The 16,085-nt window shown below is 37.3% G+C and overlaps 2 protein-coding genes across 7 annotated transcripts in view; one reads left to right on the top strand and one right to left on the bottom strand.

Moving 5' to 3' along the window:
- The window catches only part of PKD2L2 (polycystin 2 like 2, transient receptor potential cation channel), a 33,700-nt gene that overhangs the window by 16,413 nt on the left and 1,202 nt on the right, over window positions 1-16,085 (top strand). For all 4 annotated transcript variants that reach the window (XM_039349251.1, XM_039349250.1, XM_039349248.1 and 1 more), the window contains 5 exons: window positions 2,180-2,281; window positions 5,001-5,074; window positions 7,560-7,599; window positions 9,988-10,052; window positions 10,856-10,970. In XM_039349251.1, coding sequence (XP_039205185.1) covers window positions 2,180-2,281; window positions 5,001-5,074; window positions 7,560-7,599; window positions 9,988-10,052; window positions 10,856-10,964 — 390 coding nt within the window. In that variant the 3' untranslated portion in view covers window positions 10,965-10,970. The remainder of the gene's footprint in view (window positions 1-2,179; window positions 2,282-5,000; window positions 5,075-7,559; window positions 7,600-9,987; window positions 10,053-10,855; window positions 10,971-16,085) is intronic.
- FAM13B (family with sequence similarity 13 member B) overlaps window positions 12,223-16,085 on the bottom strand; it is a 61,579-nt gene continuing 57,716 nt past the window's right edge. For all 3 annotated transcript variants that reach the window (XM_039349245.1, XM_039349246.1, XM_039349247.1), the window contains one exon: window positions 12,223-14,383. In XM_039349245.1, the coding sequence (XP_039205179.1) occupies window positions 14,266-14,383 (118 nt within the window). In that variant the 3' untranslated portion in view covers window positions 12,223-14,265. The remainder of the gene's footprint in view (window positions 14,384-16,085) is intronic.

Here is a 16,085-nt window from a genome sequence, read left to right as displayed (position 1 = left end):
TTGTCCTCCCTTCAGGTGCTTTCAAAAATAGCTTAATTCCCTCTTCTTTATGGCAGCCCCTGAGATATTGGAATACTGCTATCATGTCCCCCCTTGTCCTTCTCTTCGTTAAACTAGACATACCCAATTCTAGCAACCGTTCCTTATATCTTGTATATAAACCTTAGAAATCCTGGCTCTGATGGTTGGCCTGGGGACCAAATGGGGAATTCCTTACTGGAAGTGGCTGCTGGATTGATGGCAGACTTCACCTCGCCTTCCTGCTCTCTACTCTCCACCCATCCATCTTTTTGGTTATCATATTGATGCATTCTCGTTGTGTTCCTTTTTCATTTTTTTATTTTCTGGGTTCTCCTATTTCTGTTTACATTCCTTTCATTTTCTTTTTTTATTATTATTGTAAGCCGCCTAGAGTAGCCCCACAGCGAGATAGGCAGCGAATAAATTTAACAAATAAATAACAACTAAGAGGCTGATAAGATGGAGACATGATTATTCCTGAGATTTCTGGTGGAAAAAAAGGGGGATTTTGAATCTGAAAGACCCAGGATACCTGTAGTGATACCGGTCATTCTTGCCTAATCCTAATACCTATCATTGTCAAAAAAAAATATTATCAGTGACACAATTATCCTAGTGCATTTTTCAGTAAGTGTAGATAGTTCTTCAGGTGTGACAAACAGTTCACCAGGATTCAAATCCCTATACGGGATCTCCTGTTTCCCAGCAAAAAATGTACATTTCATAGATGCAGAAGAATATAATGCTTAACTCTATAGTCTTACAAATGAATCAGTGCATATTCTCCCAAGAATATCAAGTGTTTTCTGAAAATTGTAATATTTGGTAAAGGTATCCCTGCTCCAATTACATGTATAATTTCTGGTCCAACAAGTGAAATTAGAATATTGGATGAAAATATGGGAGATTGGGTTTTTGTTTTTAACTAAGTAACTCCACTAATTTTCTCAGATTAATCTTGGGGTTATCGATAGGGGCAGTTCATAGGAAAGTAGGCATGACTCTCGGGGATAAAAATGCTGTTCATGATTTCTACCGAGACCTAAGAAGATGAGAAAATCAAAGTAAAATCAATCTACCTCACTCCAAGTGAATTAAACTGTTCAGGATCTAAGACTTCGTTCCTATGACTGTTGACTTGAGAATTTAAAAGGAAAAGTCTTGTGAACCTCACATAGTCTGTTTGAAGGAATCAGCTGTGTCACAATTGGAAATATTAAAAACAGGATATTACCTTTTGTGCTGCCTTATAAGCAGATGGATGAGATTCTGTGAGTTTTTAAATACATTTTTATTGCTGTAATTTACTGAGATTTAAAAAAGAAGAGGATAAATTAGCTCTAGAAAACCCCACTAGATATTCAGCAACAACTGGTGTACTGTGCAAAACTCTATACCAGGGTTAGGCAACCTTGGCTCTTTTATGACTCGTGGACTTCAACTCCCAGAATTCCTGAGCCAGCCATGCTGAGGGGAAAGGGAGAGGTTTCCAAGCTGAGCCATGCTGGCTCAGGAATTCTGGGAGTTGAAGTCCACGAGTCATAAAATAGCCAAGGTTGCCTACCCCTGCCCTATACCCACCACTGAAATATTCTTGCTTTCATTCAGATTGACAGGCTTGGGCAAAATCAAGTGAGTAAACTTGGTTGGGAAGCTTGCTTTGAACTTCTTGAATAAAGCCAGATTTCAGACTGAGGTCCGAATCCTCATCAGGTCATCAAGAAAAGTATTCTTACTGGGTAAATGATAAATAACAATCAGGAATGCCAACCAACAAGATTCACTCCTTTGGTGCCTGTGCAGTAAGAAAATCTATTTGGCTAGGCCTGTGTTTCTCAACCTTGACAACTTTAAGATGTGTGGACTTCAACTTTCAGAATTCACGCGCGCCTTGTGGGCACAGCTATGCTGGCTGTGGAATTCTGGAAGTTGAAATCCACACATCTTAAGAGTTGCCAAGGTTGAGAAACACTGAGCTAGGTTACTATAAGCATGATATATTCTGATATGAATGCTCTATTTTTTTTAAAAAAAAGTTGCACTGCTCTGTATTATTGATTATCCTGGAATCGATATGCTTCGCTTTGGAACATCTTTGAGATTCTTACATATTTGTGCATTATTTGTTCACATTATGTTTTCCTTTTTTCCCGTGTAGAACATGTTCTTGGCGATCATCAATGACACATACTCTGAAGTGAAAGCTGACTTTTCAGTAATTCCAAGCAGAGAGTTTGAGATCAGCGACCTTATAAAACAGGTAAGAACTTAAACCATGTCCTGCGCATTGATATTCTGGCAACCTTGTAACTTTTAGTTCAAGGAATAGTTAAATGCTACTGATAACTTGTTTTTCTCAATGCTTTATTTAAAAAGTGCATCACAAGAAATTGTATTTCTTGAATTGTTTTTCAGAGCACATGAATAGCAATGAATAGACTATTGCTGCTTCATTGATACTTTACAGAATAAAAGGAGGGATGTTTTGTTGCTGTCTGTGAAATAAAGTAAAATTGCGTTTCGATTCCTAGGACCTTAGAGTAGATTCCCATATAAGCCAAAATTCTCTATCTTGGGATAACGTTGCCCATATTCTGATCTGAAGGCATATTTAAACTTTTTTTTATCATGATTTATGATAATGTAATATTTTTCTTATAGAAATGAACATGCAAAAACATACAAACACTTGCTTGGTCATCCTGTGGAGTTACGTTTCTATAGAGAAAGTCAGTAGGATCACAATCAAGGCGATTCTCTAGAAACTCTTGTCATTGTGTGGGAGAAACATTTTCTAACAGTAGTTCTATTTCTGGATAGTTACTGAAAAATTGTTGTTGCTTTTTGAATTCCAGGAGGTTTTGTTCTTTCTCATGTGTTGTCTAGCTTCTTTGTGAAAGTGCTAAGAGAGATCATCCAGATGTTTGCTCTGAAGCTCCACCTTCTTCAGGCATGTCAAGCTCGCGACGTCATGTGACATCACGTGATGTGACTTTTTCTCCATTGCTGGCAATGGGGTGGGTGTGGCTTCAGCGTGACACATCTGGCCCATGGGCTGGCAGTTTGATATGCCTGACCTACTTTGTTTTTTTTTCTCAGAGATGCTGGGAACGTCCAGGATCAGCATCACTTTTGATGAGAATGGAGACTCAAACTAGATAATTCAATGGTATTCTCAGGGCCAAATTTAGCCACCTAAGTGTAGGGTGATGAGTTTGCTGTAGATGGAACTCACATTCCCCTCAAGATTTCAGATTTATTAGAGACGCAAGTGATTCTTGTGGCTTAAAGCATCTTTCCCATATGCCAACTTTAAGCTTATCTGACTGGAAAAAAAAGTGACAATAGTTAACTGTGCCTTGGTAATCGTCTGTTTTCCTCACTGCAAAATACCTATTGTGTGCAATTACCTATAACACGGATAAGGAAACTTCAGTTGGTCCAGAATAGAATTGTTAAGTCTTTAAATAGAACTCCGTGTTTCAAACAAACTTGTGTTTTCTCAACTGCCTCAGCTCTTAGGTTGCTTCCAGGTCCAGTTTCAAAATACCAGTCAATTATAAAATTTTACAAAATACTACCTTCTTCTATACTGAGATTTCCTTCAGAGGTCCTGTTTTCAAATCACTGTCAACTGAAATGTTGTGGTTAAGAATGGATACCTTTGTTAGTGATACCCTACTTGTGGAATATTTTTCCCAGAGAAATTATGACACCAAATGAAGATTTTATATAATTACAGGTAGTCCTCAACTTGCAACTTAGCAATCAGTCAGAATTACGATGACCTGGACCTATTTATAACCTGGATTTAAAGTTCTGATGACCTAGATTTGAAATTCTGATTAACAGTCATTTGCAGCATTCTAGTCACGTGACCACAATTTGTGTCTTTTTTTGCTGGAAACCGAAGTGTTGTGGGTTCCTTTCTTAACCACAACACTTCAATTGACAGTGAATTGTTTACTTCTGGTTTCTGCTAAAAAATGCCCAATAGCGAGCAATAGGCTTACTTAATGTTACATTTGCTTAACAACTCCTGAAAAAGTTGTACAATGGGGCAATTATGTGATCACCTGCTTAATAACCATCACGATTTATGATTGAAATTATAGACTCAGTATCAGTTGTAACTCTAGAACTACCTGTAATGTAATTGTTTTGTGTCATATTTCATATCACTTTTACTTGTTTGGCTTTGTGTTTTCAGTTTTTTATATTTGATGTTTATTTTAATTTAAGCCTTTCATTGAACCATTTTTGAAAGCCAGATGTGATATAAATCCAGTAAAGAAATCCATAGTTTGCATAATTCAATATTCAAGAGGATCTTTAGTGGCACAAATAAGTGTGATATTGTGAAGAGCTTTTATTGAGTTGGCTTTTTCTTCTTATTTAAGTTTTCTGCTCAGACTAAATGTTCAGTTGTTCAGTTATTGGGTACTTTAGGCAGTCCATACAATTAAAAATGCACCTTTCCCTCATACTGGTATTGAAACTTTTTTCCCCATTCCAACCCCAATTAATCCTAAAGTAATTTACTTAATCTGTGTAATTTATTTTAAATGGCCAGCGCAAAGGCTATATTATAGTATGTTGTCATTTATGTTCTCCTGAACTAATGTTACTCAGTTGTTGGTTTTTTGGCCATTCTTACCATATATATATAACCAAAACTTAATTTCTATCTTCAGTAATACTAATTTTGCTGGGATTTTGTTTAACTCCATCTACTTTACAAGTATATTTCAATCTTTACCAGATGGAGTAACCTGCAATATGTTATATTTTCAGTACAAAAGGATACTGTTGTTTTTTTCATTGCGGAATTTGGTGCATGCTAAAATCATTTTGTATCCTTTAATCAAATTAAGCTTGACCAGTGTTTCCTACATTCCCCCACATGAAGCCTGTACATATCACAACTATGATATCACAACTAGTTCCATTTAACAATCCTATTTATTTCTTTTGTTTAGGGTTACAATAAAGCTTTAGTCAAACTCAAACTGAAAAGACAGCCATCAGAGACAGAAGATGTATATTTGAAAAAGTGGGTATCAAATTTCAGGCATTCTGCCACTTTAGTTTAATTTTCTAGCTAATGTTCTTATTCATACATATGATCCTAAAGAGTGATGGATACCAATATTTTTGTTCCACTGAGCAAGACTCTTCAGGATAGATGAGGAGGCATTCTGATGTGCAGCTAAGTCAGAGAATCAAGCTTTTAAAGGCCAATAAGGCAGGTTGGGATTTCCAAAGTCATCTCCCACAAAAAGCTCTCAAGATGCTTCCAGACTACCATAAAACACTCATTTATCAGCAAACCAATGTGATTGCTTCTCTCCAGCCTTCCAGGAAGTCCCTCCTATTTCAGCTTATTCCTGTTGTGTTTCTAAGCAGGTGGGAGCTTTTTGAAATAAAATACTGGCCAGTAGCCACTCACTGTCTTGTTTTCTAAATGTGCCTGTATAATCACAAGATCAATACTACTATTGGAAGTAAAGATTATATGGGATTTTGGATCACAGCAGGTAAGAAGGAGTTACCTTATCATTTTATTATGGGCCATTCCCATTTCCCACTCTTGATAGCCAGTTAGGACTGGGTCCTTTACCTGTTCTGAGTATTTCAAAGTTGGAAATAGTTGGAAAGCCTGCCTACCTAGGTCCAAGATAGGAAATCACAAAGGAGCCATGGGTTTCTATAAAATATCACACTAAACCACAGCTGAAAAAAATGAATCTCTCCAAACCATAATTTCAAATTTAGCTTCTTAAAATGAGAACATTGACCTAATCCAACTAAGGGTCTTCTGTTGCTTGTGGCTTAAAGAGTCTTTATAGTATCATCCTAACCATTGCTATAGTCCTATCAAGACAGAAGACTTTGTGAGTCGCTAGTGGAAAAATAACCTAAGCCATCCCACATTATGGCATTGCACAATATATGGACCCAGAGACCTCTTGCTCATCCCCTCCCTCCTTTCATGCCTTAGTAATTAATTTATTCAGTCACAAGTCTCATTTGAGACTCTGAGCTTCTATACTACCTCACCTGGTGAGGTAAGAATGATCAGCTGCCTCCTTATGAAGTATTCCATATATTGGTGCTTCAACATCTATATGAAACTGTTGGAAGAAGTCATTTGGTAGTTTACAATATAATTCTGTCAATACGCTGTCAATCTTCAGCTTTATATTGCAATCCTGTGCTCAACCAAAGAAGCCACACACATTTCCCCAGGCATCTGGAAACTGTGAGAAACCCAGTGAGATGAAACAAGTTGAAATTGATCCTTAGCAATATAAAGTTGCTGTTTGCACATCATGGTTCCCCTCCAGCTCCAGGGTTGTCTCTCACCAAGGTATAACTGTGCCTGAAATAACAGGACCGCAACTTGGGTGTCCTTTTATACACATAGCTACTACCTAGTGGCCAAGCAAGACATTTCCCAGCTTTGCTTTGTATGCCAATTGCAGCTCTTCTTGGAGCCCAAGACCTGAATTCCTCATTAACACAATTTGTCTGAATTTCTGTAATAAGTTCTATGGGGGCTGCTATTGAAGGCCACACAAAACCTTCCAGTTAGTCCAAAACGCAGTGGCTCACTTGTTGACCAAAAGTTGTCATCCTGATCATTATTTCATCTTTTCTGTGGGCTCTCCATTGGTTTTTGATATGTTTCTAAATGTAATTCAAATGACCAGGTATTTTTTTAGATTTATGTTGTATTTCTGCTGTGTTAGCTATAAGACCTATGAATGGAATAAATGTGATACAAATTGAATAATAATAACAATAACAGCGAATGATAGAACTAAATGTGACAGATGCTATTTTAAATCCACGCACGGCTCATTTACTTGTTTATAAGTCCTCTTAAGTTCACGGTGCTTGGGTTTTCTTTGCCGATTAAAAACAACCAAAAAACCAAGCTGGTCAACGTCTGAAACAAAGGACTGCACAATTACTCTTGGCGAGCAAACCGGATAGGTACTGTGCTATGATGGAAGAGGTCAATCTTTGTTGTTTGTATTTAATATTTTCCTATCCTCATTTACACCCACAGTCTCTACTGCATTGGTTGCTGACTATGAGGGATGGAAACTGTTACAGCCAATGGCATCATAGCAACTTGAAATAGATGGCGCTGTGAGACAGAAAGGCAGCAGTAGCTGCCAGGGAGGTCAAACCATCAGTCTGATGAAAGCAGTGTCCCACTGCATTCACATCGAGAAAGGGCCTGAGCTTCTTTTGCAATGATGCAACGGAGCTTTGACAAAACAGCAGGAGTGATGAAGCCCCAGGGAAAAAGATACAGCAAACAACAAGAGGCAGGCTTTTTTGACTATGTATAATGTAGCCTATGATCAGTCCTATCCAGTAGAAACAAGCATATCCACTCTCTCCATTTAGATTAATTTCATCAGGACCTCTCCTTTTTTTTTTTTTTTTTGTAGTATATGGGTATTAAAATGTCGTACCTAAATAAATTCTTGGGTTTTATTCCTCCTTTGCATGACCATCTCTAGACTGGATACAAGTAGGAATGTCTCCAAAATTGGCGACAAGGTAAGTGTCATATGATTCTTTCCACTTGACCAAAAAAAAAAAAAAAAAAAGATAGAGACAATTATTTTCAGTGGTTTGTATTATTATGAGGCAGCGTAAAGAACGATTTGTGGTACTTAAATACTTAGCAACTTTATTTTGCTTAAACTTTCATCTGATTTTATGCATGTATCTGAGAGTAAATACATATGTAACACATGCATACACATAAACAGGTATTGTTTGCATTTCTATAAAATAGAAATGCAAACAATACCACAATATTTTAACAAGAACCATACTCTGGTTGTCGGCCATTCGAGGTTGTCTCCATTGTGTTGATTAACCTACCATATTTTTCTGTGTATAAGACGCACCCTTGTATAAGACACTCTGGCAAGTTGCAAGCTTACAACAAACAAAGTCAGTGCTGGGAGCAACCGCCTCCCAGTGCTCTAAATAGGCCCTCCCAGCCGGCCCCACCCACCTAACCAGCATCCGGCACGATGAGCATGCATAGTCAGTTCACAGCAACAGCCTTCCGACCCTGGTAAACAAACCGGCGTGAGCACTGGCATGACAGCAAGGCAAGGGAAGCGAAGGCAGGTTTTAAACTCCCCGCTGTTTCTCCACGCCAATCAGCTGTTCAGCCGGCCACTATTATCGAGCAGGATGGCCTCGCAGCTGCGTTCCACAGGGTCTCCGGCCAGCATACAGGTACGAGGGAAGGAAAGGGCTCTCGCTGCCCTCCGTGCTGCTGGTCCCATCCGCTGCCTCCGGACACCGCCATCCAACGATCTTGTCCCTTCCCCCTCCTGTTAGTGGCAAGCCCACAGGGGCTTGACACCTGCACCAGGCGGCATGGCAGCAGCATGTAAAGAACCCACACAGGCAGGCCTGGGCTGTGGAGGTTACCATTATTTTTTCGTGTATAAGACGCTGTGCTTGTATAAGATGCACCTGATTTTTCAACAGGGTGTTTGCAGGAAAAAATAGCGTCTTATACACGGAAAAATACAGTATGTTAAAATAAAAGTTTCCATCTTCCATTTATAGAAGAGATTCAACTTCATGAATTGTTACTCAGCTAGTTTGTGTTGGAATTTAATGTTCTTTATTAAAAATGGCTGCTGCCTTTGCTAGGGACAGATATACTGGAACCCAAAGTACTCTTCCTTGCTGTTTAATGTTTTATCAATGTATATACATTTATTTTGCATATCAACTGGCCCACTTGTCCTCTGAGAAGTGTTCGAGCATATATTTTTCTACAGGCCCTCTTAAACTCACAACTTCTGCTCAAAGTCTATGGAGAGTCTCAGTCATCCAGGTCATGGTTGTCCCAAAAGGCAACTGGATTTTCTTTGTTTTTTTCTCTTGAAGATGTTTCGCTTGTCATCCAAGAAGCATCTTTAGTTCTGAATTCCACACCATTCAGTCAGAACTCAAGAAGCTTCTTGGGTGAGAAGCGAAACATGTTCAAAATCCAATTGCCTTTTGAAAAAGCACCTTTGGGACTCCTACTCAAGGAGCAAGTGGCAGTCACGGCTAGGAAGACCTTTGCACAACTTCGCATTGTGCCCAGTTGCACTCGTTCCTCCATCAAGGGGGCTACTCAGGGTCACTCATGTTCTTTTCGTCTGGACATATAGTTGGATTATTGCAATGTGTTGTACATGGGGCTGCTGTTGAAGAGTATCTGGAAACTTCAGGTGGTGCAAAGTGCAGTGGTGTAAGCAGTTAGGGAATGTTCCTGGGAGCTTACATTATGCCTCTGCTACACAACATGCATTAGTTAAACCAGTTTGTTTCTGGGTCCAATTCAAGGTGCTGGTGTTGATCTTTAAACACTTACATAGCACGGGACCAGGATATTTGAGGAACACCCTCTTCCAAACTTTATCTGCCTGTCCCACCAGATCTAATAGAATAGGCATATTCTGTCAGCTAGAGAGCTACATTTGGCAGGCACTACCTGGTGGGCCTTTTCTGCTATGATGTCTGTATGGAGGAATCTTCTCCCCCCCACCCCCAAGAGATGGGGTCAGCCTTGTCACTCCTGAGCTTTCCAATTCCCTCAGGATCTGGTTATGCCAGCAGGCAGGCCTAGCGACCCCGTTATTATTGACATCCTTCCATCTATTGTTTTTCTTCTCTTGTTTAGTTCTGCTTTTATTGTTTTTAATGTTTTTAAATAAGTATAATAGGTTTTTTTTACGTAACGGGTTTTTTAATATTGTTTTATATTTAATGTTTTATTGGATTGTTGTGCATCGCCCAAAGTCACTTTCTGTGAGATAGCAACCATACAGATTTGATAAACAAACAAATGAATAAAATCTGCCAATCCTAGAGATGACACGTGTCTTTTAGAATCCTGTCAATCATACTGACCAATTTTTTGTGCAGGATCTCACAAGGAGGCAGATTTCCACAGGACAGTATGACACAGTTTCTGCGAGAGACTTTCAGAGGTATGTTGCTGTTTACATCATAACCCCAGTAGACTTCAGCCTTTACAAAAGACCTGGGATTCATCTTTTAGACCATAAGAGATCAACTTGAGATCCCCAATTTGAGATTCCACATTTAAAGTGGAATCTTCAGACAAAATATATAATTCCTGACGCAATCGTAATATATTTTATCAAATAAAACTCCCAAACTGAAATATTAACAAATCTTGGCTCTGCCTGCATTCCATCAGTGTTCTCGATGTGGCTCTCGAACATCATTATGTTACCTACTAAATGCAAATTTAGGGATCTAGCTTTTAATTGTATGGTCATAATACTGCAATTAGCAATTGTTAATGCTAATTATTTTAGGCCCGGTGCTGTCCTCCTTTGATCTAGGTTATTAGAAAATTCAATTGAGGCATTATTTTGGGTTCTAAAGAAAATGGATGTTGGTTGTTAATGTAAAAAAAAGTGCTCAGTTAAGAGTAAGCTTATATGAATACAGGTAGTCTTAATGAATACAAAATGAACAAATAGTCCTAATGAATACCAAAAAAAAGAGAGTCCACTTAATCTTTACATTATTGGGGGGGGGAAAGATTTAGGCTGCAGTTCTGTGCCTATTAATCTGGAAATTTCATTGAATTCAATGAAATTTATATTTACACAATGAATTTGAATTGATATCTGAATTGGTATATACTATTAGACTGCTAAGTAACTAGCCAGTTTTCTTCTGGTTAGTTTTCTTCTGCTATCAGCTTCACAAAGGTAAAAATTCCAGAACTCCCTCAATCTCCTTTGTTATTTTGTTTTAGACTTTCTAGATATGCCGAAGATTTGGAGAGACAACTGAAGGATGTGAATTATAGGCTGGACACAATTATGAAAACTCTCCCTCCAGCTCAGTACCAACAAAGGAACTAGCAAAAGGTGAGGATTTGTTTTACCACTGGCCCCTGGTACAGTGAGAAGCTAAGGTGTGCATTAACAGGCATGGGAAAGGGGGGAGGGGGAGAATGCACATCTGTCTTTGAGTAGTCCTGTTTTCCCAGGGCTTTTCCATTTCAGCTGTTAAAAAGTTTGCTAGATTAATTCACTGGCCCAGTGCCAGAAATGGTACATTCCTGCAGTGGTGTGTTGTCAATATTCAAAGGCAAATAATTTGGAGAATATTTGCTAAAATTAAAAATACCAATGGTAACAGCAAACTTTTTTTTTAGCAGCAGAAATACTGTATTTATAATTAGTAACTATATTTTCTGTATTTTGCTATCAAAGGCGGCTCTTAAACGTATTTCATCTCGCTGTGCCCCTCAGCTCAGGTTGGCATCATTTACCCTTAACAACATAGAGGAAATTCATCTCTGAACTTTTAAACACACTGGGTTTTTTTTACAGAACATTTTATGTGCAAACATAATTCTAGGGGTTTAAAAGGAATTAAGATTCCTTTCCTTAGTCACAAAAGTTCATCCCTATTGCAATTGCAGATACAAGAGACTGGGGTGTGTGGGGAGACTACATTGTTTGTTTTATGCGAACACACTTTGAATTAGGTACAAATTATACGAGGTCTTTGTCCGTTGGTCTTTAATATTAGTTGTACATGTATGTCAGTCATGTCCATAGTTACTTCATGTTTTGATGGAGCAAATATACAAAAAATATAAAATATTGCAGGATTGGTCTTTGAAATGGGAAGTAACCATGGGCAAATTTTTATGTCTGTTATAAATGACAGAAATATGCTTGCTTTTGCTTAAAGACAAGGTTATGCAGCAAAATCTAATTCTCCAGCAAATTTAAGTGCTGCATATCAAATATATTGGATATAGTGAGAGGTTTTTGCCCTACAGCTAGCACAACATTAAAAGGGTGCATTTTCTAAAGAACAAGCATAAAAAGAAAAGTTTATAAGGTACATTTATAGGCCACTTTTCTATAACATTTTCAAAGTGACTTATAAAAAGAAAAATTCCAGTTAATTTCTAATCAGCTTTTAATTATTATCAGTTTGGATAAACCATTGTGGATAAACCACAAGAAAATTAGACTCAAACCTTTTTTTAAACAAACCTTTTTTTAAATCCTAGCAACTCTTAAGAATTACACTTACTAAGATTTAGAGGCAAAACTGCAAATACAAGTGCATGCGCACACAAACACAAAACACAAATATAAATATGACAATAGAAGTTTTTTATTATAAAAATCTATACAATGAAATGCCAGACATGGCAATCATTCATATCTGGTTTATTTATATATATATATATATTTATATCTATATATCCACATATAGTTTTTACTTATACGAAAGTAAAACTGTGTTATCACAAAATGCCTAATTCTACCATTTATTGCTCAATAAAATGGCACAACACACACTCTTAGCATAACTGATGCCATGCTTGCTACAAACAAACAGCCAAACACTGCAAAGCACACACAAAAGCAGCTGTTGATTCTGAAGTGGAACCAATTTGATCACTCTTTATAAAAATATTGGGATCATATAGAATTAAGCATTATAAAGGAGGAATATATTATTTAAAACAAACATTTAAATAGTGCATATTGACATTTTGCATGTGGTAAATAAAACATGTACAACACTATACAGTACACATAGGTTTTGATGTTAGATGCACCAGTGATTGCAAATTGATGGGAAAGTAATTGAAATGTACATTGCACGATGAAGTTGAACAAAAGCTATGGAAAATCTCCAGATTGTTTCCAAATCTTGTAATTCACTACAGTCCACTAAAACTCTTCAGGCTGTATAAAAAGGCAAAACATTAAGAGTATAAATTCATTTTAATTGTCACTTTTGAGTTCCAAAATTACATGCCTAGAATTACAATAAAAACAAGAAACACAACCTATAGAAGTATGGAGTCTCTAAAATCTATTTTCTACCTATTACATGTTAACACATCAATCTGATGTGTTTACATGCCACTATTTCACTGAAGTTCGTTTTCTGGTCTTTCAGAAAAGCAATGAAAAACAATTTGTGTTGGCATTAGCTGTTCATAACACATGCAGCAAATAGGCACATGCAAAAACATGGCCACAAGACAAAATAGATCCGGAAGGTATTCAACACTTAAGATTCAATCCAGTCAAACCACAGAAGCAGGGCCTATGTGCAAAGGATTCCATATAAGCCCTTTTCCTCTGTACTGTATCTCATATGTAGCTACTAAACTCATTTAGAAGGATTTTGGAATGCAGTTTTTTTTTTAAAAAAAAAATCGGCTGCTCTTGTGTTATGCATACTAGGCAAAGAAAACATCAGTTAAAAAAAAAACCCTTGGTTCTGAAGCTTTGACATGCAAAAATTGCGTGATACCTATTTGAGGCAGATCACTTCTCTTTCCATTTCTGTGAATCAAAGTAGAAAGGTTTCTTTCAAAGCTAGTTCTGTCCAGCTTGTTCAATACATAATTACATTAATTGTAGCCCTTGGTAAAATAAGTTTGTTTCAGATACAGCAAAAGTGGTGTAAGCTTACTGAACTGAATGAATCTGAGCACCAACACAAGGGTAAAATGCAGTCTCCAATTCAGACTACACAGTCACCGGTAGACAATAAATAGAAATTAACAGTAATGTAAGTCTTGTAGGCAATATGTGATATAAATGTTCAGGTTTTTCCAAGTTTTAAAAATACAACAAGCAAGGTCACTTTCTGGTTTGTCCATTGTCATCTGAAACCGGAAAATGTACTTTATATTTCAGTATCCATTGATCATTCTACTATACAAAGGATGCCATTTGCAATCAGTTATGCCACACAGTCCTTTGAAAGGCATTGCAGTTCCTTTTTGATGTTCTGGAGTATTCTTAATTGGCTGCCATTATTTTCCATACTAAAAAGGCAACAGAGGAGTTCAGTGTAATACTAATAAATGCAGATGAAGCGAAGTTAGCAGGTCCAACATTTCTGAATGATTCTGGAATAAAGTCTTTTGAGAACGAGACACATTGTAACTTTTTAAAATGAGGAAAAAAAAACACCCTTAAAGTTGGACAGATTGAGTTGCAATTTAATTTTTTTTTCATTAACTTTCTAGATAGGACCTACCATAGGACCTATCCGTCCTTCTAAAGTGTACAAAAATTGCATTCTTTCAACAAAGCAAGACAAAAGAATACCCCTAACAGTACTACAGGCAGCATATGACAACAACTGTTCATTGTTACGAAGAAACATAATTTATTTTGATGGATCTTGTTTGCTGATAAGGACTTCAAGAAGACGGAGTTTAGCTTTAACTTTCTTGTACTCGCGATACTCATCAAGCAACGGTCCACGATCCTCCTTCTGAACATTCCTGAAAAAAATAAAATATGTTGTTAAAAAATCTTGGCCAGTTCACTTGTTTAAAATAGACAACAAAGGCATCAAGTTTAAGTTTTCACTCTATAGCTTTCATAACAATGAAGGACTTCATAGTCCTTCCTTTTGATAAACAGAATTTCTGCTAACAAAGAAGAAATAAGCAATGCCTCAGATTATGTCTTATGACTACCTAGACTACTGAAAATGGCCAAGCAAAATCATATTCACTGCATTTCGTAAAACCAAGTAGCACTGAACTGATATTTTATGAATGATAGACATAATGATAGACTGATTGAAAAATTCAAGACTTAATCCTTTTGGAAAATTGAAGCCGTGGAAAAACCGTCATCCCATTCTACCCACAAGGAAACAGATCTTTGGGGGGGGGGGACTGGATTTCAGCAGTACTTAGATATTTTAGAATGACAGACACAGAGATAAATAGGTCTAAATGCTGCTTCTAGTATTTACTCAACAATTGGTACTTTGCATCAATGAAAGCAAACAAGCCCATGTCTGAAGCAGAGCTATGTCTTTCTGTTTTGCTTTCTGTATAAAAATGAATGTAAATATATCCTGAAGAAAGCTGTATTATATTGCTTATCCTCCATGTAATAGAATTTTACACAGATTAATTGTAATGAATAAAGGGTAAGTAGTGATATACGTATGAGCCTTTTCTTAACTATTACATTTATATCACTTAAACAAGGGGGGGGGAAACCACTTTAAAAGTTTTCTGGATTCCCCCCACCATCGCTTTACATTTTAGCACTACTTGTTATCTAAATGCAATAAAAGTCTTACTTGCCAAATTAACCTACAGCTGTAATGGACCTTTGCTAGTGACAATTTGCATTTTTTTAAAATCTTGCTGGCTGTGCTATTAACAGAAACAAATAAAGTCCTTTCAAGACCCAGCTCTTTGGATCTTCCCTCCAACTTCTCATTTTTTAGGGGATGGTGAATGAGAAAGTGGGGCAACTGCAGCTACAAAATATCTTAGAGGTAGACTTTAAGCATATGCAGTCAGAATTCAGGCTCAGGCATGGGATTGAGATGTTTGTCATTTTGATTTGTTGAGGTTTGGTTTGATGTCTTAATAGTTTCTGATGCCAATCATCTTGGTATATTTTTGCATTGACTGCAAGGGTTGTGGACTGGAAGCATTGTTTAAAATGTCTCTGCCATTCCCTGAGTAAACAATTCCAATGAGGGTTGGCATGGCACTTCCATGTGGAAGCCCAGAGGTGTTGATTTTTTCCCCCCTATTTTTAATATCCATTTGAGACCACAGTCACTTTCAGCTGCAATACTATCTGTACAATTATGATACTCAGCTATGTATTGCCAAGGATGCTACAGAAGCCTTGACCTGAGTCTGTAAGCTATTGAAGCTTTGAAACATCTACATGAAACTCCAGGGAGATCATTCTAAGATATGAAATAAGTTATTATCTATATCCCTATGATACCCAGTGCTCCTGTCCCCTAATTCAAAAAAGTAATCGGTACCATTGAAAGTTGCCTGAATTATATCATGGGCAGATACAGGGAGAGAAAGCTGAAATTATGCCCAAGCAACATAGAATTATTGGTGATTAATAAGAAACCAGTCTCAAGAGAACAGATTCTGTTTGGGATGGAGGTTGCATTCTTCTTGAAGTACATTTGCAGTCCTGATTTTCAGC

This window comes from Crotalus tigris, unplaced genomic scaffold (assembly GCF_016545835.1).
Source record: "Crotalus tigris isolate CLP2741 ecotype Arizona unplaced genomic scaffold, ASM1654583v1 scf7180000018239.1010054, whole genome shotgun sequence".
Taxonomy (NCBI): domain Eukaryota; kingdom Metazoa; phylum Chordata; class Lepidosauria; order Squamata; family Viperidae; genus Crotalus; species Crotalus tigris.
This window is presented reverse-complemented; position numbering and strand designations above follow the sequence as displayed.